This window comes from Oncorhynchus kisutch, linkage group LG14 (genome assembly GCF_002021735.2).
Source record: "Oncorhynchus kisutch isolate 150728-3 linkage group LG14, Okis_V2, whole genome shotgun sequence".
NCBI classification, from domain to species: Eukaryota; Metazoa; Chordata; class Actinopteri; order Salmoniformes; family Salmonidae; genus Oncorhynchus; species Oncorhynchus kisutch.
The window spans coordinates 59,333,614-59,360,007 of NC_034187.2; the positions used below are offsets into that span (position 1 = coordinate 59,333,614).

General features: G+C 48.8%; 6 protein-coding genes across 6 annotated transcripts; all 6 read right to left on the minus strand.

Moving 5' to 3' along the window:
• Positions 1 to 1,050: 1,050 nt before the first annotated feature.
• On the minus strand, positions 1,051 to 2,148 carry LOC116353292 (mucin-2-like; the record flags this gene model as incomplete). Its single annotated transcript, XM_031787565.1, has 2 exons — positions 1,051 to 1,531; positions 1,817 to 2,148. Coding segments are annotated over 2 exons (813 nt in total), but the record flags the coding sequence as incomplete, so codon positions are not given.
• Positions 2,149 to 3,237: 1,089 nt separating this feature from the next.
• On the minus strand, positions 3,238 to 13,611 carry LOC116353465 (mucin-5AC-like; the record flags this gene model as incomplete). Its single annotated transcript, XM_031789237.1, has 5 exons — positions 3,238 to 4,472; positions 5,218 to 5,252; positions 5,641 to 5,657; positions 5,782 to 7,221; positions 13,129 to 13,611. Coding segments are annotated over 5 exons (3,210 nt in total), but the record flags the coding sequence as incomplete, so codon positions are not given.
• A 3,264-nt stretch (positions 13,612 to 16,875) lies between these two features.
• Positions 16,876 to 18,738, minus strand: LOC116353466 (mucin-5AC-like; the record flags this gene model as incomplete). The annotated part of the gene is made up of 2 exons (XM_031789239.1): positions 16,876 to 17,862; positions 18,211 to 18,738. Coding segments are annotated over 2 exons (1,515 nt in total), but the record flags the coding sequence as incomplete, so codon positions are not given.
• Positions 18,739 to 18,792: 54 nt separating this feature from the next.
• Positions 18,793 to 19,575, minus strand: LOC116353293 (mucin-2-like; the record flags this gene model as incomplete). The annotated part of the gene is made up of 1 exon (XM_031787566.1): positions 18,793 to 19,575. A coding segment is annotated over one exon (783 nt), but the record flags the coding sequence as incomplete, so codon positions are not given.
• A 2,587-nt stretch (positions 19,576 to 22,162) lies between these two features.
• Positions 22,163 to 25,202, minus strand: LOC116353467 (mucin-5AC-like). Its single transcript, XM_031789240.1, has 3 exons — positions 23,374 to 25,202; positions 22,277 to 22,410; positions 22,163 to 22,169 (listed from the first exon to the last, which is right to left on the minus strand). The coding sequence occupies exons 1-3, from the start codon at positions 25,132 to 25,134 to the stop codon at positions 22,163 to 22,165; spliced, it is 1,902 nt and encodes a 633-aa protein (XP_031645100.1). The 5' UTR covers positions 25,135 to 25,202.
• Positions 25,203 to 25,206: 4 nt separating this feature from the next.
• LOC116353294 (mucin-5AC-like) lies at positions 25,207 to 26,310 on the minus strand (the record flags this gene model as incomplete). The annotated part of the gene is made up of 2 exons (XM_031787567.1): positions 25,207 to 25,894; positions 26,216 to 26,310. Coding segments are annotated over 2 exons (783 nt in total), but the record flags the coding sequence as incomplete, so codon positions are not given.
• Between the last annotated feature and the right edge of the window lie 84 nt (positions 26,311 to 26,394).

The following is a 26,394-nucleotide window of genomic DNA, read 5'->3' on the forward strand; positions in this document are numbered from 1 at the left end:
AGTTGTCGTGGGAGCTACAGTTGTTGTTGTGGTTGTCGTAGGAGCTGAAGTTGTAGTTATTGTAGAAGGTGATGCAGTCACTGTGGTCGTTGGAACAGCAGTTGTTGTAGTAGGAGCTGCACTTGTTGTCGAAGTAGGTTGTGGAGTTACAGTGGTCGTAGGAGCAGCAGTTGTTGGAGGTGCTGTTGTTGTGGTTGTCGTAGGAGCTGAAGTTGTAGTTGTTATAGAAGGAGCTGCAGTGGTTGTCGTAATAGGTTCTGGAGCTGTAGTGGTCGTAGGAGCAGCAGTTGTTGTTGTTGGGGCTGCAGTGGTTGTCGTAGATGCTAAAGCTGTTGTAGGAGCTGCAGTTGTCGTGGGAGCTACAGTTGTTGGAGGTGCTGTTGTAGTGGTTGTCGTAGGAGCTGAAGTTGTAGTTGTTGTAGTAAGAGCTGCACTTGTTGTCGTAGTAGGTCGTGCAGTTACAGTGGTCGTGGGGGCAGCAGTTGTTGTAGTTAGGGCTGCAGTGGTTGTCGTAGATGCTAAAGCTGTTGTCGGAGCTGCAGTTATCGTGGGAGCTACAGTTGTTGGAGATGCTGTTGTTGTGGTTGTCGTAGGAGCTGAAGTTGTTGTTGTAGCAGGAGCTGCAGTGGTTGTCGTAATAGGTTCTGGAGCTGTAGTGGTCGTAGGAGCAGCAGTTGTTGTTGTTGGGGCTGCAGTGGTTATCGTAGATGCTAAAGCTGTTGTAGGAGCTGCAGTTGTTGTGGGAGCTACAGTTGTTGGAGGTGCTGTTGTTGTGGTTGTCGTAGGAGCTGAAGTTGTTGTTGTTGTAGCAGGAGCTGCAGTGATTGTCGTAATAGGTTCTAGATTTGTAGTGGTCGTTGGAGCAGCAATTGTTGTAGTTAGAGCTGCTGTGGTTGACGTAGAAGTTACAGTTGTGGTATCAGGAGCTGTAGGTGTGATTGTTGAAGTAAGTACAGCAGGTGGAGTGGTCGTGGGAGCTACAGTTGTAGGAACTGCAGGTGTTGTAGTAGGTGCTGTTGTTGTGGTTGTCGTAGGAGCTGAAGTTGTAGTTGTTGTAGTAGGAGCTGCAGTGGTTGTCGTAATAGGTTCTGGAGCTGTAGTGGTCGTGGTCGTAGGAGCAGAGGTTGTTGTTGTGAGGCCTGCAGTGGTTGTCATAGATGCTAAAGCTGTTGTAGGAGCTGCAGTTATCGTGGGAGCTACAGTTGTTGGAGGTGCTGTTGTTGTGGTTGTCGTAGGAGCTAAAGTTGTTGTTGTTGTTGTTGTAGCAGGAACTGCAGTGGTTGTCGTAATAGGTTCTGGAGCTGTAGTGGTCGTAGGAGCAGCAGTTGTTGTTGTTGGGGCTGCAGTGGTTATCGTAGATGCTAAAGCTGTTGTAGGAGCTGCAGTTGTTGTGGGAGCTACAGTTGTTGGAGGTGCTGTTGTTGTGGTTGTCGTAGGAGCTGAAGTTGTAGTTGTTGTAGCAGGAGCTGCAGTGGTTGTCGTAATAGGTTCTGGATCTGTAGTGGTCGTAGGAGCAGCAGTTGTTGTTGTTAGGGCTGCAGTGGTTGTCGTAGATGCTAAAGCTGTTGTCGGAGCTGCAGTTATCGTGGGAGCTACAGTTGTTGGAGGTGCTTTTGTTGTGGTTGTCGTAGGAGCTGAAGTTGTTGTTGTTGTAGCAGGAGCTGCAGTGATTGTCGTAATAGGTTCTAGATTTGTAGTGGTCGTTGGAGCAGCAATTGTTATAGTTAGAGCTGCTGTGGTTGACGTAGAAGTTACAGTTGTGGTATCAGGAGCTGTAGGTGTGATTGTTGAAGTAAGTACAGCAGGTGGAGTGGTCGTGGGAGCTACAGTTGTAGGAACTGCAGGTGTTGTAGTAGGTGCTGTTGTTGTGGTTGTCGTAGGAGCTGAAGTTGTAGTTGTTGTAGTAGGAGCTGCAGTGGTTGTCGTAATAGGTTCTGGAGCTGTAGTGGTCGTGGTCGTAGGAGCAGAGGTTGTTGTTGTGAGGCCTGCAGTGGTTGTCATAGATGCTAAAGCTGTTGTAGGAGCTGCAGTTATCGTGGGAGCTACAGTTGTTGGAGGTGCTGTTGTTGTGGTTGTCGTAGGAGCTAAAGTTGTTGTTGTTGTAGCAGGAGCTGCAGTGGTTGTCGTAATAGGTTCTGGAGCTGTAGTGGTCGTAGGAGCAGCAGTTGTTGTTGTTGGGGCTGCAGTGGTTATTGTAGATGCTAAAGCTGTTGTAGGAGCTGCAGTTGTCATGGGAGCTACAGTTGTTGTTGTGGTTGTCGTAGGAGCTGAAGTTGTAGTTATTGTAGAAGGTGCAGCAGTCACTGTGGTCGTTGGAACAGCAGTTGTTGTAGTAGGAGCTGCACTGGTTGTCGAAGTAGGTTGTGGAGTTACAGTGGTCGTAGGAGCAGCAGTTGTTGGAGGTGCTGTTGTTGTGGTTGTCGTAGGAGCTGAAGTTGTAGTTGTTGTAGAAGGAGCTGCAGTGGTTGTCGTAATAGGTTCTGGAGCTGTAGTGGTCGTGGTCGTAGGAGCAGAGGTTGTTGTTGTGATGCCTGCAGTGGTTGTCATAGAAGCTAAAGCTGTTGTAGGAGCTGCAGTTATCGTGGGAGCTACAGTTGTTGGAGGTGCTGTTGTTGTGGTTGTCGTAGGAGCTGAAGTTGTTGTTGTTGTAGCAGGAGCTGCAGTGGTTGTCGTAATAGGTTCTGGAGCTGTAGTGGTCGTAGGAGCAGCAGTTGTTGTTGTTGGGGCTGCAGTGGTTATCGTAGATGCTAAAGCTGTTGTAGGAGCTGCAGTTGTCATGGGAGCTACAGTTGTTGTTGTGGTTGTCGTAGGAGCTGAAGTTGTAGTTATTGTAGCAGGAGCTGCAGTGGTTGTCGTAATAGGTTCTGGATCTGTAGTGGTCGTAGGAGCAGCAGTTGTTGTTGTTAGGGCTGCAGTGGTTGTCGTAGATGCTAAAGCTGTTGTCGGAGCTGCAGTTATCGTGGGAGCTACAGTTGTTGGAGGTGCTGTTGTTGTGGTTGTCGTAGGAGCTGAAGTTGTAGTTGTTGTAGTAAGAGCTGCACTGGTTGTCGTAGTAGGTTGTGGAGTTACAGTGGTCGTAGGGGCAGCAGTTGTTGTAGTTAGGGCTGCAGTGGTTGTAGTAGATGCTAAAGCTGTTGTCGGAGCTGCAGTTATCGTGGGAGCTACAGTTGTTGAAGATGCTGTTGTTGTGGTTGTCGTAGGAGCTGAAGTTGTTGTTGTTGTAGCAGGAGCTGCAGTGGTTGTCGTAATAGGTTCTGGAGCTGTAGTGGTCGTAGGAGCAGCAGTTGTTGTTGTTGGGGCTGCAGTGGTTATCGTAGATGCTAAAGCTGTTGTAGGAGCTGCAGTTGTTGTGGGAGCTACAGTTGTTGGAGGTGCTGTTGTTGTGGTTGTCGTAGGAGCTGAAGTTGTAGTTTTTGTAGCAGGAGCTGCAGTGGTTGTCGTAATAGGTTCTGGATCTGTAGTGGTCGTAGGAGCAGCAGTTGTTGTTGTTAGGGCTGCAGTGGTTGTCGTAGATGCTAAAGCTGTTGTCGGAGCTGCAGTTATCGTGGGAGCTACAGTTGTTGGAGGTGCTGTTGTTGTGGTTGTCGTAGGAGCTGAAGTTGTAGTTGTTGTAGTAAGAGCTGCACTGGTTGTCGTAGTAGGTCGTGGAGTTACAGTGGTCGTAGGGGCAGCAGTTGTTGGAGGTGCTGTTGTTGTGGTTGTCGTAGGAGCTGAAGTTGTAGTTGTTGTAGAAGGAGCTGCAGTGGTTGTCGTAATAGGTTCTGGAGCTGTAGTGGTCGTGGTCGTAGGAGCAGAGGTTGTTGTTGTGATGCCTGCAGTGGTTGTCATAGAAGCTAAAGCTGTTGTAGGAGCTGCAGTTATCGTGGGAGCTACAGTTGTTGGAGGTGCTGTTGTTGTGGTTGTCGTAGGAGCTGAAGTTGTAGTTATTGTAGCAGGAGCTGCAGTGGTTGTCGTAATAGGTTCTGGATCTGTAGTGGTCGTAGGAGCAGCAGTTGTTGTTGTTAGGGCTGCAGTGGTTGTCGTGGATGCTAAAGCAGTTGTAGGAGCTGCAGTTGTCGTGGGAGCTACAGTTGTTGGAGGTGCTGTTGTTGTGGTTGTCGTAGGAGCTGAAGTTGTTGTTGTTGTAGCAGGAGCTGCACTGGTTGTCGTCATAGGTTCTGGAGCTGTAGTGGTCGTAGGAGCAGCAGTTGTTGTTGTTGGGGCTGCAGTGGTTGTCGTAGATGCTAAAGCTGTTGTAGGAGCTGCAGTTGTCGTGGGAGCTACAGTTGTTGGAGGTGCTGTTGTAGTGGTTGTCGTAGGAGCTGAAGTTGTAGTTGTTGTAGTAAGAGCTGCACTTGTTGTCGTAGTAGGTCGTGCAGTTACAGTGGTCGTGGGGGCAGCAGTTGTTGTAGTTAGGGCTGCAGTGGTTGTCGTAGATGCTAAAGCTGTTGTCGGAGCTGCAGTTATCGTGGGAGCTACAGTTGTTGGAGATGCTGTTGTTGTGGTTGTCGTAGGAGCTGAAGTTGTTGTTGTAGCAGGAGCTGCAGTGGTTGTCGTAATAGGTTCTGGAGCTGTAGTGGTCGTAGGAGCAGTAGTTGTTATCGTTGGGGCTGCAGTGGTTATCGTAGATGCTAAAGCTGTTGTAGGAGCTGCAGTTGTTGTGGGAGCTACAGTTGTTGGAGGTGCTGTTGTTGTGGTTGTCGTAGGAGCTGAAGTTGTAGTTGTTGTAGCAGGAGCTGCAGTGGTTGTCGTAATAGGTTCTGGCGCTGTAGTGGTCGTAGGAGCAGCAGTTGTTGTTGTTAGGGCTGCAGTGGTTGTCGTAGATGCTAAAGCTGTTGTCGGAGCTGCAGTTTCCGTGGGAGCTACAGTTGTTGGAGGTGCTGTTGTTGTGGTTGTCGTAGGAGCTGAAGTTGTTGTTGTTGTAGCAGGAGCTGCAGTGATTGTCGTAATAGGTTCTAGATTTGTAGTGGTCGTTGGAGCAGCAATTGTTGTAGTTAGAGCTGCTGTGGTTGACGTAGAAGTTACAGTTGTGGTATCAGGAGCTGTAGGTGTGATTGTTGAAGTAAGTACAGCAGGTGGAGTGGTCGTGGGAGCTACAGTTGTAGGAACTGCAGGTGTTGTAGTAGGTGCTGTTGTTGTGGTTGTCGTAGGAGCTGAAGTTGTTGTTGTAGCAGGAGCTGCAGTGGTTGTCGTAATAGGTTCTGGAGCTGTAGTGGTCGTAGGAGCAGTAGTTGTTACCGTTGGGGCTGCAGTGGTTATCGTAGATGCTAAAGCTGTTGTAGGAGCTGCAGTTGTTGTGGGAGCTACAGTTGTTGGAGGTGCTGTTGTTGTGGTTGTCGTAGGAGCTGAAGTTGTAGTTGTTGTAGCAGGAGCTGCAGTGGTTGTCGTAATAGGTTCTGGCGCTGTAGTGGTCGTAGGAGCAGCAGTTGTTGTTGTTAGGGCTGCAGTGGTTGTCGTAGATGCTAAAGCTGTTGTCGGAGCTGCAGTTTCCGTGGGAGCTACAGTTGTTGGAGGTGCTGTTGTTGTGGTTGTCGTAGGAGCTGAAGTTGTTGTTGTTGTAGCAGGAGCTGCAGTGATTGTCGTAATAGGTTCTAGATTTGTAGTGGTCGTTGGAGCAGCAATTGTTGTAGTTAGAGCTGCTGTGGTTGACGTAGAAGTTACAGTTGTGGTATCAGGAGCTGTAGGTGTGATTGTTGAAGTAAGTACAGCAGGTGGAGTGGTCGTGGGAGCTACAGTTGTAGGAACTGCAGGTGTTGTAGTAGGTGCTGTTGTTGTGGTTGTCGTAGGAGCTGAAGTTGTAGTTGTTGTAGTAGGAGCTGCAGTGGTTGTCGTAATAGGTTCTGGAGCTGTAGTGGTCGTGGTCGTAGGAGCAGAGGTTGTTGTTGTGAGGCCTGCAGTGGTTGTCATAGATGCTAAAGCTGTTGTAGGAGCTGCAGTTATCGTGGGAGCTACAGTTGTTGGAGGTGTTGTTGTTGTGGTTGTCGTAGGAGCTAAAGTTGTTGTTGTTGTTGTTGTAGCAGGAGCTGCAGTGTTTGTCGTAATAGGTTCTGGAGCTGTAGTGGTCGTAGGAGCAGCAGTTGTTGTTGTTGGGGCTGCAGTGGTTATCGTAGATGCTAAAGCTGTTGTAGGAGCTGCAGTTGTTGTGGGAGCTACAGTTGTTGGAGGTGCTGTTGTTGTGGTTGTCGTAGGAGCTGAAGTTGTAGTTATTGTAGAAGGTGCAGCAGTCACTGTGGTCGTTGGAACAGCAGTTGTTGTAGTAGGAGCTGCACTGGTTGTCGAAGTAGGTTGTGGAGTTACAGTGGTCGTAGGAGCAGCAGTTGTTGGAGGTGCTGTTGTTGTGGTTGTCGTAGGAGCTGAAGTTGTAGTTGTTGTAGAAGGAGCTGCAGTGGTTGTCGTAATAGGTTCTGGAGCTGTAGTGGTCGTGGTCGTAGGAGCAGAGGTTGTTGTTGTGATGCCTGCAGTGGTTGTCATAGAAGCTAAAGCTGTTGTAGGAGCTGCAGTTATCGTGGGAGCTACAGTTGTTGGAGGTGCTGTTGTTGTGGTTGTCGTAGGAGCTGAAGTTGTTGTTGTTGTAGCAGGAGCTGCAGTGGTTGTCGTAATAGGTTCTGGAGCTGTAGTGGTCGTAGGAGCAGCAGTTGTTGTTGTTAGAGCTGCTGTGGTTGACGTAGAAGTTACAGTTGTGGTATCAGGAGCTGTAGGTGTGATTGTTGAAGTAAGTACAGCAGGTGGAGTGGTCGTGGGAGCTACAGTTGTAGGAACTGCAGGTGTTGTAGTAGGTGCTGTTGTTGTGGTTGTCGTAGGAGCTGAAGTTGTAGTTGTTGTAGTAGGAGCTGCAGTGGTTGTCGTAATAGGTTCTGGAGCTGTAGTGGTCGTGGTCGTAGGAGCAGAGGTTGTTGTTGTGAGGCCTGCAGTGGTTGTCATAGATGCTAAAGCTGTTGTAGGAGCTGCAGTTATCGTGGGAGCTACAGTTGTTGGAGGTGCTGTTGTTGTGGTTGTCGTAGGAGCTAAAGTTGTTGTTGTTGTTGTTGTAGCAGGAACTGCAGTGGTTGTCGTAATAGGTTCTGGAGCTGTAGTGGTCGTAGGAGCAGCAGTTGTTGTTGTTGGGGCTGCAGTGGTTATCGTAGATGCTAAAGCTGTTGTAGGAGCTGCAGTTGTTGTGGGAGCTACAGTTGTTGGAGGTGCTGTTGTTGTGGTTGTCGTAGGAGCTGAAGTTGTAGTTGTTGTAGCAGGAGCTGCAGTGGTTGTCGTAATAGGTTCTGGCGCTGTAGTGGTCGTAGGAGCAGCAGTTGTTGTTGTTAGGGCTGCAGTGGTTGTCGTAGATGCTAAAGCTGTTGTCGGAGCTGCAGTTTCCGTGGGAGCTACAGTTGTTGGAGGTGCTTTTGTTGTGGTTGTCGTAGGAGCTGAAGTTGTTGTTGTTGTAGCAGGAGCTGCAGTGATTGTCGTAATAGGTTCTAGATTTGTAGTGGTCGTTGGAGCAGCAATTGTTATAGTTAGAGCTGCTGTGGTTGACGTAGAAGTTAGAGTTGTGGTATCAGGAGCTGTAGGTGTGATTGTTGAAGTAAGTACAGCAGGTGGAGTGGTCGTGGGAGCTACAGTTGTAGGAACTGCAGGTGTTGTAGTAGGTGCTGTTGTTGTGGTTGTCGTAGGAGCTGAAGTTGTAGTTGTTGTAGTAGGAGCTGCAGTGGTTGTCGTAATAGGTTCTGGAGCTGTAGTGGTCGTGGTCGTAGGAGCAGAGGTTGTTGTTGTGAGGCCTGCAGTGGTTGTCATAGATGCTAAAGCTGTTGTAGGAGCTGCAGTTATCGTGGGAGCTACAGTTGTTGGAGGTGCTGTTGTTGTGGTTGTCGTAGGAGCTAAAGTTGTTGTTGTTGTAGCAGGAGCTGCAGTGGTTGTCGTAATAGGTTCTGGAGCTGTAGTGGTCGTAGGAGCAGCAGTTGTTGTTGTTGGGGCTGCAGTGGTTATCGTAGATGCTAAAGCTGTTGTAGGAGCTGCAGTTGTCATGGGAGCTACAGTTGTTGTTGTGGTTGTCGTAGGAGCTGAAGTTGTAGTTATTGTAGCAGGAGCTGCAGTGGTTGTCGTAATAGGTTCTGGATCTGTAGTGGTCGTAGGAGCAGCAGTTGTTGTTGTTAGGGCTGCAGTGGTTGTCGTAGATGCTAAAGCTGTTGTCGGAGCTGCAGTTTCCGTGGGAGCTACAGTTGTTGGAGGTGCTGTTGTTGTGGTTGTCGTAGGAGCTGAAGTTGTTGTTGTTGTAGCAGGAGCTGCAGTGATTGTCGTAATAGGTTCTAGATTTGTAGTGGTCGTTGGAGCAGCAATTGTTGTAGTTAGAGCTGCTGTGGTTGACGTAGAAGTTACAGTTGTGGTATCAGGAGCTGTAGGTGTGATTGTTGAAGTAAGTACAGCAGGTGGAGTGGTCGTGGGAGCTACAGTTGTAGGAACTGCAGGTGTTGTAGTAGGTGCTGTTGTTGTGGTTGTCGTAGGAGCTGAAGTTGTAGTTGTTGTAGTAGGAGCTGCAGTGGTTGTCGTAATAGGTTCTGGAGCTGTAGTGGTCGTGGTCGTAGGAGCAGAGGTTGTTGTTGTGAGGCCTGCAGTGGTTGTCATAGATGCTAAAGCTGTTGTAGGAGCTGCAGTTATCGTGGGAGCTACAGTTGTTGGAGGTGCTGTTGTTGTGGTTGTCGTAGGAGCTAAAGTTGTTGTTGTTGTTGTTGTAGCAGGAGCTGCAGTGTTTGTCGTAATAGGTTCTGGAGCTGTAGTGGTCGTAGGAGCAGCAGTTGTTGTTGTTGGGGCTGCAGTGGTTATCGTAGATGCTAAAGCTGTTGTAGGAGCTGCAGTTGTTGTGGGAGCTACAGTTGTTGGAGGTGCTGTTGTTGTGGTTGTCGTAGGAGCTGAAGTTGTAGTTATTGTAGAAGGTGCAGCAGTCACTGTGGTCGTTGGAACAGCAGTTGTTGTAGTAGGAGCTGCACTGGTTGTCGAAGTAGGTTGTGGAGTTACAGTGGTCGTAGGAGCAGCAGTTGTTGGAGGTGCTGTTGTTGTGGTTGTCGTAGGAGCTGAAGTTGTAGTTGTTGTAGAAGGAGCTGCAGTGGTTGTCGTAATAGGTTCTGGAGCTGTAGTGGTCGTGGTCGTAGGAGCAGAGGTTGTTGTTGTGATGCCTGCAGTGGTTGTCATAGAAGCTAAAGCTGTTGTCGGAGCTGCAGTTTCCGTGGGAGCTACAGTTGTTGGAGGTGCTTTTGTTGTGGTTGTCGTAGGAGCTGAAGTTGTTGTTGTTGTAGCAGGAGCTGCAGTGATTGTCGTAATAGGTTCTAGATTTGTAGTGGTCGTTGGAGCAGCAATTGTTATAGTTAGAGCTGCTGTGGTTGACGTAGAAGTTAGAGTTGTGGTATCAGGAGCTGTAGGTGTGATTGTTGACGTAAGTACAGCAGGTGGAGTGGTCGTGGGAGCTACAGTTGTAGGAACTGCAGGTGTTGTAGTAGGTGCTGTTGTTGTGGTTGTCGTAGGAGCTGAAGTTGTAGTTGTTGTAGTAGGAGCTGCAGTGGTTGTCGTAATAGGTTCTGGAGCTGTAGTGGTCGTGGTCGTAGGAGCAGAGGTTGTTGTTGTGAGGCCTGCAGTGGTTGTCATAGATGCTAAAGCTGTTGTAGGAGCTGCAGTTATCGTGGGAGCTACAGTTGTTGGAGGTGCTGTTGTTGTGGTTGTCGTAGGAGCTAAAGTTGTTGTTGTTGTAGCAGGAGCTGCAGTGGTTGTCGTAATAGGTTCTGGAGCTGTAGTGGTCGTAGGAGCAGCAGTTGTTGTTGTTGGGGCTGCAGTGGTTATCGTAGATGCTAAAGCTGTTGTAGGAGCTGCAGTTGTCATGGGAGCTACAGTTGTTGTTGTGGTTGTCGTAGGAGCTGAAGTTGTAGTTATTGTAGCAGGAGCTGCAGTGGTTGTCGTAATAGGTTCTGGATCTGTAGTGGTCGTAGGAGCAGCAGTTGTTGTTGTTAGGGCTGCAGTGGTTGTCGTAGATGCTAAAGCTGTTGTCGGAGCTGCAGTTTCCGTGGGAGCTACAGTTGTTGGAGGTGCTGTTGTTGTGGTTGTCGTAGGAGCTGAAGTTGTTGTTGTTGTAGCAGGAGCTGCAGTGATTGTCGTAATAGGTTCTAGATTTGTAGTGGTCGTTGGAGCAGCAATTGTTGTAGTTAGAGCTGCTGTGGTTGACGTAGAAGTTACAGTTGTGGTATCAGGAGCTGTAGGTGTGATTGTTGAAGTAAGTACAGCAGGTGGAGTGGTCGTGGGAGCTACAGTTGTAGGAACTGCAGGTGTTGTAGTAGGTGCTGTTGTTGTGGTTGTCGTAGGAGCTGAAGTTGTAGTTGTTGTAGTAGGAGCTGCAGTGGTTGTCGTAATAGGTTCTGGAGCTGTAGTGGTCGTGGTCGTAGGAGCAGAGGTTGTTGTTGTGAGGCCTGCAGTGGTTGTCATAGATGCTAAAGCTGTTGTAGGAGCTGCAGTTATCGTGGGAGCTACAGTTGTTGGAGGTGCTGTTGTTGTGGTTGTCGTAGGAGCTAAAGTTGTTGTTGTTGTTGTTGTAGCAGGAGCTGCAGTGTTTGTCGTAATAGGTTCTGGAGCTGTAGTGGTCGTAGGAGCAGCAGTTGTTGTTGTTGGGGCTGCAGTGGTTATCGTAGATGCTAAAGCTGTTGTAGGAGCTGCAGTTGTTGTGGGAGCTACAGTTGTTGGAGGTGCTGTTGTTGTGGTTGTCGTAGGAGCTGAAGTTGTAGTTATTGTAGAAGGTGCAGCAGTCACTGTGGTCGTTGGAACAGCAGTTGTTGTAGTAGGAGCTGCACTGGTTGTCGAAGTAGGTTGTGGAGTTACAGTGGTCGTAGGAGCAGCAGTTGTTGGAGGTGCTGTTGTTGTGGTTGTCGTAGGAGCTGAAGTTGTAGTTGTTGTAGAAGGAGCTGCAGTGGTTGTCGTAATAGGTTCTGGAGCTGTAGTGGTCGTGGTCGTAGGAGCAGAGGTTGTTGTTGTGATGCCTGCAGTGGTTGTCATAGAAGCTAAAGCTGTTGTAGGAGCTGCAGTTATCGTGGGAGCTACAGTTGTTGGAGGTGCTGTTGTTGTGGTTGTCGTAGGAGCTGAAGTTGTTGTTGTTGTAGCAGGAGCTGCAGTGGTTGTCGTAATAGGTTCTGGAGCTGTAGTGGTCGTAGGAGCAGCAGTTGTTGTTGTTGGGGCTGCAGTGGTTATCGTAGATGCTAAAGCTGTTGTAGGAGTTGCAGTTGTCATGGGAGCTACAGTTGTTGTTGTGGTTGTCGTAGGAGCTGAAGTTGTAGTTATTGTAGCAGGAGCTGCAGTGGTTGTCGTAATAGGTTCTGGATCTGTAGGGGTCGTAGGAGCAGCAGTTGTTGTTGTTAGGGCTGCAGTGGTTGTCGTAGATGCTAAAGCTGTTGTCGGAGCTGCAGTTATCGTGGGAGCTACAGTTGTTGGAGGTGCTTTTGTTGTGGTTGTCGTAGGAGCTGAAGTTGTAGTTGTTGTAGTAAGAGCTGCACTGGTTGTCGTAGTAGGTTGTGGAGTTACAGTGGTCGTAGGGGCAGCAGTTGTTGTAGTTAGGGCTGCAGTGGTTGTAGTAGATGCTAAAGCTGTTGTCGGAGCTGCAGTTATCGTGGGAGCTACAGTTGTTGAAGATGCTGTTGTTGTGGTTGTCGTAGGAGCTGAAGTTGTTGTTGTTGTAGCAGGAGCTGCAATGGTTGTCGTAATAGGTTCTGGAGCTGTAGTGGTCGTAGGAGCAGCAGTTGTTGTTGTTGGGGCTGCAGTGGTTATCGTAGATGCTAAAGCTGTTGTAGGAGCTGCAGTTGTTGTGGGAGCTACAGTTGTTGGAGGTGCTGTTGTTGTGGTTGTCGTAGGAGCTGAATTTGTTGTTGTTGTAGCAGGAGCTGCAGTGATTGTCGTAATAGGTTCTAGATTTGTAGTGGTCGTTGGAGCAGCAATTGTTGTAGTTAGAGCTGCTGTGGTTGACGTAGAAGTTACAGTTGTGGTATCAGGAGCTGTAGGTGTGATTGTTGAAGTAAGTACAGCAGGTGGAGTGGTCGTGGGAGCTACAGTTGTAGGAACTGCAGGTGTTGTAGTAGGTGCTGTTGTTGTGGTTGTCGTAGGAGCTGAAGTTGTAGTTGTTGTAGTAGGAGCTGCAGTGGTTGTCGTAATAGGTTCTGGAGCTGTAGTGGTCGTGGTCGTAGGAGCAGAGGTTGTTGTTGTGAGGCCTGCAGTGGTTGTCATAGATGCTAAAGCTGTTGTAGGAGCTGCAGTTATCGTGGGAGCTACAGTTGTTGGAGGTGCTGTTGTTGTGGTTGTCGTAGGAGCTAAAGTTGTTGTTGTTGTTGTTGTAGCAGGAGCTGCAGTGTTTGTCGTAATAGGTTCTGGAGCTGTAGTGGTCGTAGGAGCAGCAGTTGTTGTTGTTGGGGCTGCAGTGGTTATCGTAGATGCTAAAGCTGTTGTAGGAGCTGCAGTTGTTGTGGGAGCTACAGTTGTTGGAGGTGCTGTTGTTGTGGTTGTCGTAGGAGCTGAAGTTGTAGTTATTGTAGAAGGTGCAGCAGTCACTGTGGTCGTTGGAACAGCAGTTGTTGTAGTAGGAGCTGCACTGGTTGTCGAAGTAGGTTGTGGAGTTACAGTGGTCGTAGGAGCAGCAGTTGTTGGAGGTGCTGTTGTTGTGGTTGTCGTAGGAGCTGAAGTTGTAGTTGTTGTAGAAGGAGCTGCAGTGGTTGTCGTAATAGGTTCTGGAGCTGTAGTGGTCGTGGTCGTAGGAGCAGAGGTTGTTGTTGTGATGCCTGCAGTGGTTGTCATAGAAGCTAAAGCTGTTGTAGGAGCTGCAGTTATCGTGGGAGCTACAGTTGTTGGAGGTGCTGTTGTTGTGGTTGTCGTAGGAGCTGAAGTTGTTGTTGTTGTAGCAGGAGCTGCAGTGGTTGTCGTAATAGGTTCTGGAGCTGTAGTGGTCGTAGGAGCAGCAGTTGTTGTTGTTAGAGCTGCTGTGGTTGACGTAGAAGTTACAGTTGTGGTATCAGGAGCTGTAGGTGTGATTGTTGAAGTAAGTACAGCAGGTGGAGTGGTCGTGGGAGCTACAGTTGTAGGAACTGCAGGTGTTGTAGTAGGTGCTGTTGTTGTGGTTGTCGTAGGAGCTGAAGTTGTAGTTGTTGTAGTAGGAGCTGCAGTGGTTGTCGTAATAGGTTCTGGAGCTGTAGTGGTCGTGGTCGTAGGAGCAGAGGTTGTTGTTGTGAGGCCTGCAGTGGTTGTCATAGATGCTAAAGCTGTTGTAGGAGCTGCAGTTATCGTGGGAGCTACAGTTGTTGGAGGTGCTGTTGTTGTGGTTGTCGTAGGAGCTAAAGTTGTTGTTGTTGTTGTTGTAGCAGGAACTGCAGTGGTTGTCGTAATAGGTTCTGGAGCTGTAGTGGTCGTAGGAGCAGCAGTTGTTGTTGTTGGGGCTGCAGTGGTTATCGTAGATGCTAAAGCTGTTGTAGGAGCTGCAGTTGTTGTGGGAGCTACAGTTGTTGGAGGTGCTGTTGTTGTGGTTGTCGTAGGAGCTGAAGTTGTAGTTGTTGTAGCAGGAGCTGCAGTGGTTGTCGTAATAGGTTCTGGCGCTGTAGTGGTCGTAGGAGCAGCAGTTGTTGTTGTTAGGGCTGCAGTGGTTGTCGTAGATGCTAAAGCTGTTGTCGGAGCTGCAGTTTCCGTGGGAGCTACAGTTGTTGGAGGTGCTTTTGTTGTGGTTGTCGTAGGAGCTGAAGTTGTTGTTGTTGTAGCAGGAGCTGCAGTGATTGTCGTAATAGGTTCTAGATTTGTAGTGGTCGTTGGAGCAGCAATTGTTATAGTTAGAGCTGCTGTGGTTGACGTAGAAGTTAGAGTTGTGGTATCAGGAGCTGTAGGTGTGATTGTTGAAGTAAGTACAGCAGGTGGAGTGGTCGTGGGAGCTACAGTTGTAGGAACTGCAGGTGTTGTAGTAGGTGCTGTTGTTGTGGTTGTCGTAGGAGCTGAAGTTGTAGTTGTTGTAGTAGGAGCTGCAGTGGTTGTCGTAATAGGTTCTGGAGCTGTAGTGGTCGTGGTCGTAGGAGCAGAGGTTGTTGTTGTGAGGCCTGCAGTGGTTGTCATAGATGCTAAAGCTGTTGTAGGAGCTGCAGTTATCGTGGGAGCTACAGTTGTTGGAGGTGCTGTTGTTGTGGTTGTCGTAGGAGCTAAAGTTGTTGTTGTTGTAGCAGGAGCTGCAGTGGTTGTCGTAATAGGTTCTGGAGCTGTAGTGGTCGTAGGAGCAGCAGTTGTTGTTGTTGGGGCTGCAGTGGTTATCGTAGATGCTAAAGCTGTTGTAGGAGCTGCAGTTGTCATGGGAGCTACAGTTGTTGTTGTGGTTGTCGTAGGAGCTGAAGTTGTAGTTATTGTAGCAGGAGCTGCAGTGGTTGTCGTAATAGGTTCTGGATCTGTAGTGGTCGTAGGAGCAGCAGTTGTTGTTGTTAGGGCTGCAGTGGTTGTCGTAGATGCTAAAGCTGTTGTCGGAGCTGCAGTTTCCGTGGGAGCTACAGTTGTTGGAGGTGCTGTTGTTGTGGTTGTCGTAGGAGCTGAAGTTGTTGTTGTTGTAGCAGGAGCTGCAGTGATTGTCGTAATAGGTTCTAGATTTGTAGTGGTCGTTGGAGCAGCAATTGTTGTAGTTAGAGCTGCTGTGGTTGACGTAGAAGTTACAGTTGTGGTATCAGGAGCTGTAGGTGTGATTGTTGAAGTAAGTACAGCAGGTGGAGTGGTCGTGGGAGCTACAGTTGTAGGAACTGCAGGTGTTGTAGTAGGTGCTGTTGTTGTGGTTGTCGTAGGAGCTGAAGTTGTAGTTGTTGTAGTAGGAGCTGCAGTGGTTGTCGTAATAGGTTCTGGAGCTGTAGTGGTCGTGGTCGTAGGAGCAGAGGTTGTTGTTGTGAGGCCTGCAGTGGTTGTCATAGATGCTAAAGCTGTTGTAGGAGCTGCAGTTATCGTGGGAGCTACAGTTGTTGGAGGTGCTGTTGTTGTGGTTGTCGTAGGAGCTAAAGTTGTTGTTGTTGTTGTTGTAGCAGGAGCTGCAGTGTTTGTCGTAATAGGTTCTGGAGCTGTAGTGGTCGTAGGAGCAGCAGTTGTTGTTGTTGGGGCTGCAGTGGTTATCGTAGATGCTAAAGCTGTTGTAGGAGCTGCAGTTGTTGTGGGAGCTACAGTTGTTGGAGGTGCTGTTGTTGTGGTTGTCGTAGGAGCTGAAGTTGTAGTTATTGTAGAAGGTGCAGCAGTCACTGTGGTCGTTGGAACAGCAGTTGTTGTAGTAGGAGCTGCACTGGTTGTCGAAGTAGGTTGTGGAGTTACAGTGGTCGTAGGAGCAGCAGTTGTTGGAGGTGCTGTTGTTGTGGTTGTCGTAGGAGCTGAAGTTGTAGTTGTTGTAGAAGGAGCTGCAGTGGTTGTCGTAATAGGTTCTGGAGCTGTAGTGGTCGTGGTCGTAGGAGCAGAGGTTGTTGTTGTGATGCCTGCAGTGGTTGTCATAGAAGCTAAAGCTGTTGTAGGAGCTGCAGTTATCGTGGGAGCTACAGTTGTTGGAGGTGCTGTTGTTGTGGTTGTCGTAGGAGCTGAAGTTGTTGTTGTTGTAGCAGGAGCTGCAGTGGTTGTCGTAATAGGTTCTGGAGCTGTAGTGGTCGTAGGAGCAGCAGTTGTTGTTGTTGGGGCTGCAGTGGTTATCGTAGATGCTAAAGCTGTTGTAGGAGTTGCAGTTGTCATGGGAGCTACAGTTGTTGTTGTGGTTGTCGTAGGAGCTGAAGTTGTAGTTATTGTAGCAGGAGCTGCAGTGGTTGTCGTAATAGGTTCTGGATCTGTAGGGGTCGTAGGAGCAGCAGTTGTTGTTGTTAGGGCTGCAGTGGTTGTCGTAGATGCTAAAGCTGTTGTCGGAGCTGCAGTTATCGTGGGAGCTACAGTTGTTGGAGGTGCTTTTGTTGTGGTTGTCGTAGGAGCTGAAGTTGTAGTTGTTGTAGTAAGAGCTGCACTGGTTGTCGTAGTAGGTTGTGGAGTTACAGTGGTCGTAGGGGCAGCAGTTGTTGTAGTTAGGGCTGCAGTGGTTGTAGTAGATGCTAAAGCTGTTGTCGGAGCTGCAGTTATCGTGGGAGCTACAGTTGTTGAAGATGCTGTTGTTGTGGTTGTCGTAGGAGCTGAAGTTGTTGTTGTTGTAGCAGGAGCTGCAATGGTTGTCGTAATAGGTTCTGGAGCTGTAGTGGTCGTAGGAGCAGCAGTTGTTGTTGTTGGGGCTGCAGTGGTTATCGTAGATGCTAAAGCTGTTGTAGGAGCTGCAGTTGTTGTGGGAGCTACAGTTGTTGGAGGTGCTGTTGTTGTGGTTGTCGTAGGAGCTGACGTTGTAGTTTTTGTAGCAGGAGCTGCAGTGGTTGTCGTAATAGGTTCTGGATCTGTAGTGGTCGTAGGAGCAGCAGTTGTTGTTGTTAGGGCTGCAGTGGTTGTCGTAGATGCTAAAGCTGTTGTCGGAGCTGCAGTTATCGTGGGAGCTACAGTTGTTGGAGGTGCTGTTGTTGTGGTTGTCGTAGGAGCTGAAGTTGTAGTTGTTGTAGTAAGAGCTGCACTGGTTGTGGTAGTAGGTCGTGGAGTTACAGTGGTCGTAGGGGCAGCAGTTGTTGGAGGTGCTGTTGTTGTGGTTGTCGTAGGAGCTGAAGTTGTAGTTGTTGTAGAAGGAGCTGCAGTGGTTGTCGTAATAGGTTCTGGAGCTGTAGTGGTCGTGGTCGTAGGAGCAGAGGTTGTTGTTGTGATGCCTGCAGTGGTTGTCATAGAAGCTAAAGCTGTTGTAGGAGCTGCAGTTATCGTGGGAGCTACAGTTGTTGGAGGTGCTGTTGTTGTGGTTGTCGTAGGAGCTGAAGTTGTTGTTGTTGTAGCAGGAGCTGCAGTGGTTGTCGTAATAGGTTCTGGAGCTGTAGTGGTCGTAGGAGCAGCAGTTGTTGTTGTTGGGGCTGCAGTGGTTATCGTAGATGCTAAAGCTGTTGTAGGAGCTGCAGTTGTCATGGGAGCTACAGTTGTTGTTGTGGTTGTCGTAGGAGCTGAAGTTGTAGTTATTGTAGCAGGAGCTGCAGTGGTTGTCGTAATAGGTTCTGGATCTGTAGTGGTCGTAGGAGCAGCAGTTGTTGTTGTTAGGGCTGCAGTGGTTGTCGTAGATGCTAAAACTGTTGTCGGAGCTGCAGTTATCGTGGGAGCTACAGTTGTTGGAGGTGCTGTTGTTGTGGTTGTCGTAGGAGCTGAAGTTGTAGTTGTTGTAGTAAGAGCTGCACTGGTTGTCGTAGTAGGTTGTGGAGTTACAGTGGTCGTAGGGGCAGCAGTTGTTGTAGTTAGGGCTGCAGTGGTTGTAGTAGATGCTAAAGCTGTTGTCGGAGCTGCAGTTATCGTGGGAGCTACAGTTGTTGAAGATGCTGTTGTTGTGGTTGTCGTAGGAGCTGAAGTTGTTGTTGTTGTAGCAGGAGCTGCAGTGGTTGTCGTAATAGGTTCTGGAGCTGTAGTGGTCGTAGGAGCAGCAGTTGTTGTTGTTGGGGCTGCAGTGGTTATCGTAGATGCTAAAGCTGTTGTAGGAGCTGCAGTTGTTGTGGGAGCTACAGTTGTTGGAGGTGCTGTTGTTGTTGTTGTCGTAGGAGCTGAAGTTGTAGTTTTTGTAGCAGGAGCTGCAGTGGTTGTCGTAATAGGTTCTGGATCTGTAGTGGTCGTAGGAGCAGCAGTTGTTGTTGTTAGGGCTGCAGTGGTTGTCGTAGATGCTAAAGCTGTTGTCGGAGCTGCAGTTATCGTGGGAGCTACAGTTGTTGGAGGTGCTGTTGTTGTGGTTGTCGTAGGAGCTGAAGTTGTAGTTGTTGTAGTAAGAGCTGCACTGGTTGTCGTAGTAGGTCGTGGAGTTACAGTGGTCGTAGGGGCAGCAGTTGTTGTAGTTAGGGCTGCAGTGGTTGTAGTAGATGCTAAAGCTGTTGTCGGAGCTGCAGTTATCGTGGGAGCTACAGTTGTTGAAGATGCTGTTGTTGTGGTTGTCGTAGGAGCTGAAGTTGTTGTTGTTGTAGCAGGAGCTGCAGTGATTGTCGTAATAGGTTCTAGATTTGTAGTGGTCGTTGGAGCAGCAATTGTTGTAGTTAGAGCTGCTGTGGTTGACGTAGAAGTTACAGTTGTGGTATCAGGAGCTGTAGGTGTGATTGTTGAAGTAAGTACAGCAGGTGGAGTGGTCGTGGGAGCTACAGTTGTAGGAACTGCAGGTGTTGTAGTAGGTGCTGTTGTTGTGGTTGTCGTAGGAGCTGAAGTTGTAGTTGTTGTAGTAGGAGCTGCAGTGGTTGTCGTAATAGGTTCTGGAGCTGTAGTGGTCGTGGTCGTAGGAGCAGAGGTTGTTGTTGTGAGGCCTGCAGTGGTTGTCATAGATGCTAAAGCTGTTGTAGGAGCTGCAGTTATCGTGGGAGCTACAGTTGTTGGAGGTGCTGTTGTTGTGGTTGTCGTAGGAGCTGAAGTTGTTGTTGTTGTTGTTGTAGCAGGAGCTGCAGTGGTTGTCGTAATAGGTTCTGGAGCTGTAGTGGTCGTAGGAGCAGCAGTTGTTGTTGTTGGGGCTGCAGTGGTTATCGTAGATGCTAAAGCTGTTGTAGGAGCTGCAGTTGTCATGGGAGCTACAGTTGTTGTTGTGGTTGTCGTAGGAGCTGAAGTTGTAGTTATTGTAGCAGGAGCTGCAGTGGTTGTCGTAATAGGTTCTGGATCTGTAGTGGTCGTAGGAGCAGCAGTTGTTGTTGTTAGGGCTGCAGTGGTTGTAGTAGATGCTAAAGCTGTTGTCGGAGCTGCAGTTATCGTGGGAGCTACAGTTGTTGAAGATGCTGTTGTTGTGGTTGTCGTAGGAGCTGAAGTTGTTGTTGTAGCAGGAGCTGCAATGGTTGTCGTAATAGGTTCTGGAGCTGTAGTGGTCGTAGGAGCAGCAGTTGTTGTTGTTGGGGCTGCAGTGGTTATCGTAGATGCTAAAGCTGTTGTAGGAGCTGCAGTTGTTGTGGGAGCTACAGTTGTTGGAGGTGCTGTTGTTGTGGTTGTCGTAGGAGCTGAAGTTGTAGTTTTTGTAGCAGGAGCTGCAGTGGTTGTCGTAATAGGTTCTGGATCTGTAGTGGTCGTAGGAGCAGCAGTTGTTGTTGTTAGGGCTGCAGTGGTTGTCCTAGATGCTAAAGCTGTTGTCGGAGCTGCAGTTATCGTGGGAGCTACAGTTGTTGGAGGTGCTGTTGTTGTGGTTGTCGTAGGAGCTGAAGTTGTAGTTGTTGTAGTAAGAGCTGCACTGGTTGTCGTAGTAGGTCGTGGAGTTACAGTGGTCGTAGGGGCAGCAGTTGTTGGAGGTGCTGTTGTTGTGGTTGTCGTAGGAGCTGAAGTTGTAGTTGTTGTAGAAGGAGCTGCAGTGGTTGTCGTAATAGGTTCTGGAGCTGTAGTGGTCGTGGTCGTAGGAGCAGAGGTTGTTGTTGTGATGCCTGCAGTGGTTGTCATAGAAGCTAAAGCTGTTGTAGGAGCTGCAGTTATCGTGGGAGCTACAGTTGTTGGAGGTGCTGTTGTTGTGGTTGTCGTAGGAGCTGAAGTTGTTGTTGTTGTAGCAGGAGCTGCAGTGGTTGTCGTAATAGGTTCTGGAGCTGTAGTGGTCGTAGGAGCAGCAGTTGTTGTTGTTGGGGCTGCAGTGGTTATCGTAGATGCTAAAGATGTTGTAGGAGCTGCAGTTGTCATGGGAGCTACAGTTGTTGTTGTGGTTGTCGTAGGAGCTGAAGTTGTAGTTATTGTAGCAGGAGCTGCAGTGGTTGTCGTAATAGGTTCTGGATCTGTAGTGGTCGTAGGAGCAGCAGTTGTTGTTGTTAGGGCTGCAGTGGTTGTCGTAGATGCTAAAACTGTTGTCGGAGCTGCAGTTATCGTGGGAGCTACAGTTGTTGGAGGTGCTGTTGTTGTGGTTGTCGTAGGAGCTGAAGTTGTACTTGTTGTAGTAAGAGCTGCACTGGTTGTCGTAGTAGGTTGTGGAGTTACAGTGGTCGTAGGGGCAGCAGTTGTTGTAGTTAGGGCTGCAGTGGTTGTAGTAGATGCTAAAGCTGTTGTCGGAGCTGCAGTTATCGTGGGAGCTACAGTTGTTGAAGATGCTGTTGTTGTGGTTGTCGTAGGAGCTGAAGTTGTTGTTGTTGTAGCAGGAGCTGCAGTGGTTGTCGTAATAGGTTCTGGAGCTGTAGTGGTCGTAGGAGCAGCAGTTGTTGTTGTTGGGGCTGCAGTGGTTATCGTAGATGCTAAAGCTGTTGTAGGAGCTGCAGTTGTTGTGGGAGCTACAGTTGTTGGAGGTGCTGTTGTTGTTGTTGTCGTAGGAGCTGAAGTTGTAGTTTTTGTAGCAGGAGCTGCAGTGGTTGTCGTAATAGGTTCTGGATCTGTAGTGGTCGTAGGAGCAGCAGTTGTTGTTGTTAGGGCTGCAGTGGTTGTCGTAGATGCTAAAGCTGTTGTCGGAGCTGCAGTTATCGTGGGAGCTACAGTTGTTGGAGGTGCTGTTGTTGTGGTTGTCGTAGGAGCGGAAGTTGTAGTTGTTGTAGTAAGAGCTGCACTGGTTGTCGTAGTAGGTCGTGGAGTTACAGTGGTCGTAGGGGCAGCAGTTGTTGTAGTTAGGGCTGCAGTGGTTGTAGTAGATGCTAAAGCTGTTGTCGGAGCTGCAGTTATCGTGGGAGCTACAGTTGTTGAAGATGCTGTTGTTGTGGTTGTCGTAGGAGCTGAAGTTGTTGTTGTTGTAGCAGGAGCTGCAGTGATTGTCGTAATAGGTTCTAGATTTGTAGTGGTCGTTGGAGCAGCAATTGTTGTAGTTAGAGCTGCTGTGGTTGACGTAGAAGTTACAGTTGTGGTATCAGGAGCTGTAGGTGTGATTGTTGAAGTAAGTACAGCAGGTGGAGTGGTAGTGGGAGCTACAGTTGTAGGAACTGCAGGTGTTGTAGTAGGTGCTGTTGTTGTGGTTGTCGTAGGAGCTGAAGTTGTAGTTGTTGTAGTAGGAGCTGCAGTGGTTGTCGTAATAGGTTCTGGAGCTGTAGTGGTCGTGGTCGTAGGAGCAGAGGTTGTTGTTGTGAGGCCTGCAGTGGTTGTCATAGATGCTAAAGCTGTTGTAGGAGCTGCAGTTATCGTGGGAGCTACAGTTGTTGGAGGTGCTGTTGTTGTGGTTGTCGTAGGAGCTGAAGTTGTAGTTGTTGTAGAAGGAGCTGCAGTGGTTGTCGTAATAGGTTCTGGAGCTGTAGTGGTCGTGGTCGTAGGAGCAGAGGTTGTTGTTGTGAGGCCTGCAGTGGTTGTCATAGATGCTAAAGCTGTTGTAGGAGCTGCAGTTGTCGTGGGAGCTACAGTTGTTGTTGTGGTTGTCGTAAGAGCTGAAGTTGTAGTTATTGTAGAAGGTGCTGCAGTCACTGTGGTCGTTGGAACAGCAGTTGTTGTAGTAGGAGCTGCACTTGTTGTCGAAGTAGGTTGTGGAGTTACAGTGGTCGTAGGAGCAGCAGTTGTTGGAGGTGCTGTTGTTGTGGTTGTCGTAGAAGGAGCTGCAGTGGTTGTCGTAATAGGTTCTGGATCTGTAGTGGTCGTAGGAGCAGCAGTTGTTGTTGTTAGGGCTGCAGTGGTTGTCGAAGATGCTAAAGCTGTTGTCGGAGCTGCAGTTATCGTGGGAGCTACAGTTGTTGGAGGTGCTGTTGTTGTGGTTGTCGTAGGAGCTGAAGTTGTAGTTGTTGTAGTAAGAGCTGCACTGGTTGTCGTAGTAGGTCGTGGAGTTACAGTGGTCGTAGGGGCAGCAGTTGTTGTAGTTAGGCCTGCAGTTGTTGTCATAGATGCTAAAGCTGTTGTAGGAGCTGCAGTTATCGTGGGAGCTACAGTTGTTGGAGGTGCTGTTGTTGTTGTTGTCGTAGGAGCTGAAGTTGTTGTTTTTGTAGCAGGAGCTGCAGTGGTTGTCGTAATAGGTTCTGGCACTGTAGTGGTCGTAGGAGCAGCAGTTGTTGTTGTTAGGGCTGCAGTGGTTGTCGTAGATGCTAAAGCTGTTGTCGGAGCTGCAGTTATCGTGGGAGCTACAGTTGTTGGAGGTGCTGTTGTTGTGGTTGTCGTAGGAGCTGAAGTTGTAGTTGTTGTAGCAGGAGCTGCAGTGGTTGTCGTAATAGGTTCTAGAATTGTAGTGGTCGTTGGAGCAGCAATTGTTGTAGTTAGAGCTGCTGTGGTTGACGTAGAAGTTACAGTTGTGGTATCAGGAGCTGTAGGTGTGATTGTTGAAGTAAGTACAGCAGGTGGAGTGGTCGTGGGAGCTACAGTTTTAGGAACTTCAGGTGTTGTAGTAGGTGCTGTTGTTGTGGTTGTCGTAGGAGCTGAAGTTGTAGTTGTTGTAGTAGGAGCTGCAGTGGTTGTCGTAATAGGTTCTGGAGATGTAGTGGTCGTGGTCGTAGGAGCAGCAGTTGTTGTTGTGAGGCCTGCAGTGGTTGTCATAGATGCTAAAGCGGTTGTAGGAGCTGCAGTTGTCGTGGGAGCTACAGTTGTTGTTTTGGTTGTTGTAGGAGCTGAAGTTGTAGTTATTGTAGAAGGTGCTGCAGTCACTGTGGTCGGTGGAACAGCAGTTGTTGTAGTAGGAGCTGCACTGGTTGTCGAAGTAGGTTGTGGAGTTACAGTGGTCGTAGGAGCAGCAGTTGTTAGAGGTGCTGTTGTTGTGGTTGTCGTAGGAGCTGAAGTTGTAGTTGTTGTAGAAGGAGCTGCAGTGGTTGTCGTAATAGGTTCTGGATCTGTAGTGGTCGTACGAGCAGCAGTTGTTGTTGTTAGGGCTGCAGTGGTTGTCGTAGATGCTAAAGCTGTTGTCAGAGCTGCAGTTATCGTGGGAGCTACAGTTGTTGGAGGTGCTGTTGTTGTGGTTGTCGTAGGAGCAGAAGTTGTAGTTGTTGTAGTAAGAGCTGCACTGGTTGTCGTAGTAGGTCGTGGAGTTACAGTGGTCGTAGGGGCATCAGTTGTTGTAGTTAGGGCTGCAGTGGTTGAAGTAGACGCTAAAGCTGTTGTAGGAGCAGGAGTAATCGGGGGAGCTACAGTTGTTGGAGGTGCTGTTGTTGTGGTTGTCGTAGGAGCTGAAGTTGTAGTTGTTGTAGCTGGAGCTGCAGTGGTTGTCGTAATAGGTTCTAGAATTGTAGTGGTCGTTGGAGCAGCAATTGTTGTAGTTAGAGCTGCTGTGGTTGACGTAGAAGTTACAGTTGTGTTATCAGGAGCTGTAGGTGTGATTGTTGAAGTAAGTACAGCAGGTGGAGTGGTCATGGGAGCTACAGTTGTAGGAACTGCAGGTGTTGTAGTAGGTGCTGTTGTAGTTGTTGTAGTAGGAGTTGCAGTGGTTGTCGTAATAGGTTCTGGAGCTGTAGTGGTCGTGGTCGTAGGAGCAGCAGTTGTTGTTGTGAGGCCTGCAGTGGTTGTCATAGATGCTAAAGCTGTTGTAGGAGCTGCAGTTATCGTGGGAGCTACAGTTGTTGGAGGTGCTGTTGTTGTGGTTGTCGTAGGAGCTGAAGTTGTTGTTGTTGTAGCAGGAGCTGCAGTGGTTGTCGTAATAGGTTCTGGAGCTGTAGTGGTCGTAGGAGCAGCAGTTGTTGTTGTTGGGGCTGCAGTGGTTATCGTAGATGCTAAAGCTGTTGTAGGAGCTGCAGTTGTTGTGGGAGCTACAGTTGTTGGAGGTGCTGTTGTTGTGGTTGTCGTAGGAGCTGAAGTTGTTGTTGTTGTAGCAGGAGCTGCACTGGTTGTCGTAGTAGGTCGTGGAGTTACAGTGGTCGTAGGGGCAGCAGTTGTTGTAGTTAGGGCTGCAGTGGTTGAAGTAGATGCTAAAGCTGTTGTAGGAGCAGCAGTTATCGTGGGAGCTACAGTTGTTGGAGGTGCTGTTGTTGTGGTTGTCGTAGGAGCTGAAGTTGTAGTTGTTGTTGCAGGAGCTGCACTGGTTGTCGTCATAGGTTCTGGAACTGTAGTGGTCGTAGGAGCAGCAGTTGTTGTTGTTAGGTCTGCAGTGGTTGTCGTAGATGCTAAAGCTGTTGTAGGAGCTGCAGTTGTCGTGGGAGCTACAGTTGTTGGAGGTGCTGTTGTTGTGGTTGTCGCAGGAGCTGAAGTTGTAGTTGTTGTAGCAGGAGCTGCAGTGGTTGTCGTAATAGGTTCTGGATCTGTAGTGGTCGTAGGAGCAGCAGTTGTTGTTGTTGTTAGGGCTGCAGTGGTTGTCGTAGATGCTAAAGCTGTTGTAGGAGCTGCAGTTATCGTGGGAGATACAGTTGTTGGAGGTGCTGTTGTTGTGGTTGTCGCAGGAGCTGAAGTTGTAGTTGTTGTAGCAGGAGCTGCAGTGGTTGTCGTAATAGGTTCTAGAATTGTAGTGGTCGTTGGAGCAGCAATTGTTGTAGTTAGAGCTGCTGTGGTTGACGTAGAAGTTACAGTTGTGGTATCAGGAGCTGTAGGTGTGATTGTTGAAGTAAGTACAGCAGGTGGAGTGGTCGTGGGAGCTACAGTTTTAGGAACTTCAGGTGTTGTAGTAGGTGCTGTTGTTGTGGTTGTCGTAGGAGCTGAAGTTGTAGTTGTTGTAGTAGGAGCTGCAGTGGTTGTCGTAATAGGTTCTGGAGATGTAGTGGTCGTGGTCGTAGGAGCAGCAGTTGTTGTTGTGAGGCCTGCAGTGGTTGTCATAGATGCTAAAGCGGTTGTAGGAGCTGCAGTTGTCGTGGGAGCTACAGTTGTTGTTTTGGTTGTTGTAGGAGCTGAAGTTGTAGTTATTGTAGAAGGTGCTGCAGTCACTGTGGTCGGTGGAACAGCAGTTGTTGTAGTAGGAGCTGCACTGGTTGTCGAAGTAGGTTGTGGAGTTACAGTGGTCGTAGGAGCAGCAGTTGTTGGAGGTGCTGTTGTTGTGGTTGTCGTAGGAGCTGAAGTTGTAGTTGTTGTAGAAGGAGCTGCAGTGGTTGTCGTAATAGGTTCTGGATCTGTAGTGGTCGTACGAGCAGCAGTTGTTGTTGTTAGGGCTGCAGTGGTTGTCGAAGATGCTAAAGCTGTTGTCAGAGCTGCAGTTATCGTGGGAGCTACAGTTGTTGGAGGTGCTGTTGTTGTGGTTGTCGTAGGAGCAGAAGTTGTAGTTGTTGTAGTAAGAGCTGCACTGGTTGTCGTAGTAGGTCGTGGAGTTACAGTGGTCGTAGGGGCATCAGTTGTTGTAGTTAGGCCTGCAGTGGTTGTCATAGATGCTAAAGCTGTTGTAGGAGCTGCAGTTATCGTGGGAGCTACAGTTGTTGGAGGTGCTGTTGTTGTTGTTGTCGTAGGAGCTGATGTTGTTGTTGTTGTAGCAGGAGCTGCAGTGGTTGTCGTAATAGGTTCTGGAGCTGTAGTGGTCGTAGGAGCAGCAGTTGTTGTTGTTGGGGCTGCAGTGGTTATCGTAGATGCTAAAGCTGTTGTAGGAGCTGCAGTTGTTGTGGGAGCTACAGTTGTTGGAGGTGCTGTTGTTGTGGTTGTCGTAGGAGCTGAAGTTGTAGTTGTTGTAGTAAGAGCTGCACTGGTTGTCGTAGTAGGTCGTGGAGTTACAGTGGTCGTAGGGGCAGCAGTTGTTGTAGTTAGGGCTGCAGTGGTTGAAGTAGACGCTAAAGCTGTTGTAGGAGCAGGAGTAATCGGGGGAGCTACAGTTGTTGGAGGTGCTGTTGTTGTGGTTGTCGTAGGAGCTGAAGTTGTAGTTGTTGTAGTAAGAGCTGCACTGGTAGTCGTAGTAGGTCGTGGAGTTACAGTGGTCGTAGGGGCAGCAGTTGTTGTAGTTAGGGCTGCAGTGGTTGAAGTAGATGCTAAAGCTGTTGTAGGAGCAGCAGTTGTTGTGGGAGCTACAGTTGTTGGAGGTGCTGTTGTTGTGGTTGTCGCAGGAGCTGAAGTTGTAGTTGTTGTAGCAGGAGCTGCAGTGGTTGTCGTAATAGGTTCTGGATCTGTAGTGGTCGTAGGAGCAGCAGTTGTTGTTGTTAGGGCTGCAGTGTTTGTCGTAGATGCTAAAGCTGTTGTCGGAGCTGCAGTTATCGTGGGAGCTACAGTTGTTGGAGGTGCTGTTGTTGTGGTTGTCGTAGGAGCTGAAGTTGTAGTTGTTTTAGCTGGAGCTGCAGTGGTTGTCGTAATAGGTTCTAGAATTGTAGTGGTCGTTGGAGCAGCAATTGTTGTAGTTAGAGCTGCTGTGGTTGACGTAGAAGTTACAGTTGTGGTATCAGGAGCTGTAGGTGTGATTGTTGAAGTAAGTACAGCAGGTGGAGTGGTAGTGGGAGCTACAGTTGTAGGAACTGCAGGTGTTGTAGTAGGTGCTGTTGTTGTGGTTGTCGTAGGAGCTGAAGTTGTAGTTGTTGTAGTAGGAGCTGCAGTGGTTGTCGTAATAGGTTCTGGAGCTGTAGTGGTCGTGGTCGTAGGAGCAGAGGTTGTTGTTGTGAGGCCTGCAGTGGTTGTCATAGATGCTAAAGCTGTTGTAGGAGCTGCAGT

Excerpts from the sequence above, each read along its gene's own strand:
- LOC116353467 (XM_031789240.1), bottom strand. The coding sequence starts at position 25,134 with ATGACAACCACTGCAGGCCTAACTACAACAACTGATGCCCCTACGACC. Across the intron at positions 22,411-23,373 it reads TAACTGCAGCTCCTACAACA|GCTTTAGCATCTATGACAAC; the intron begins GCTTTAGCATCT and ends GCTCCTACAACC.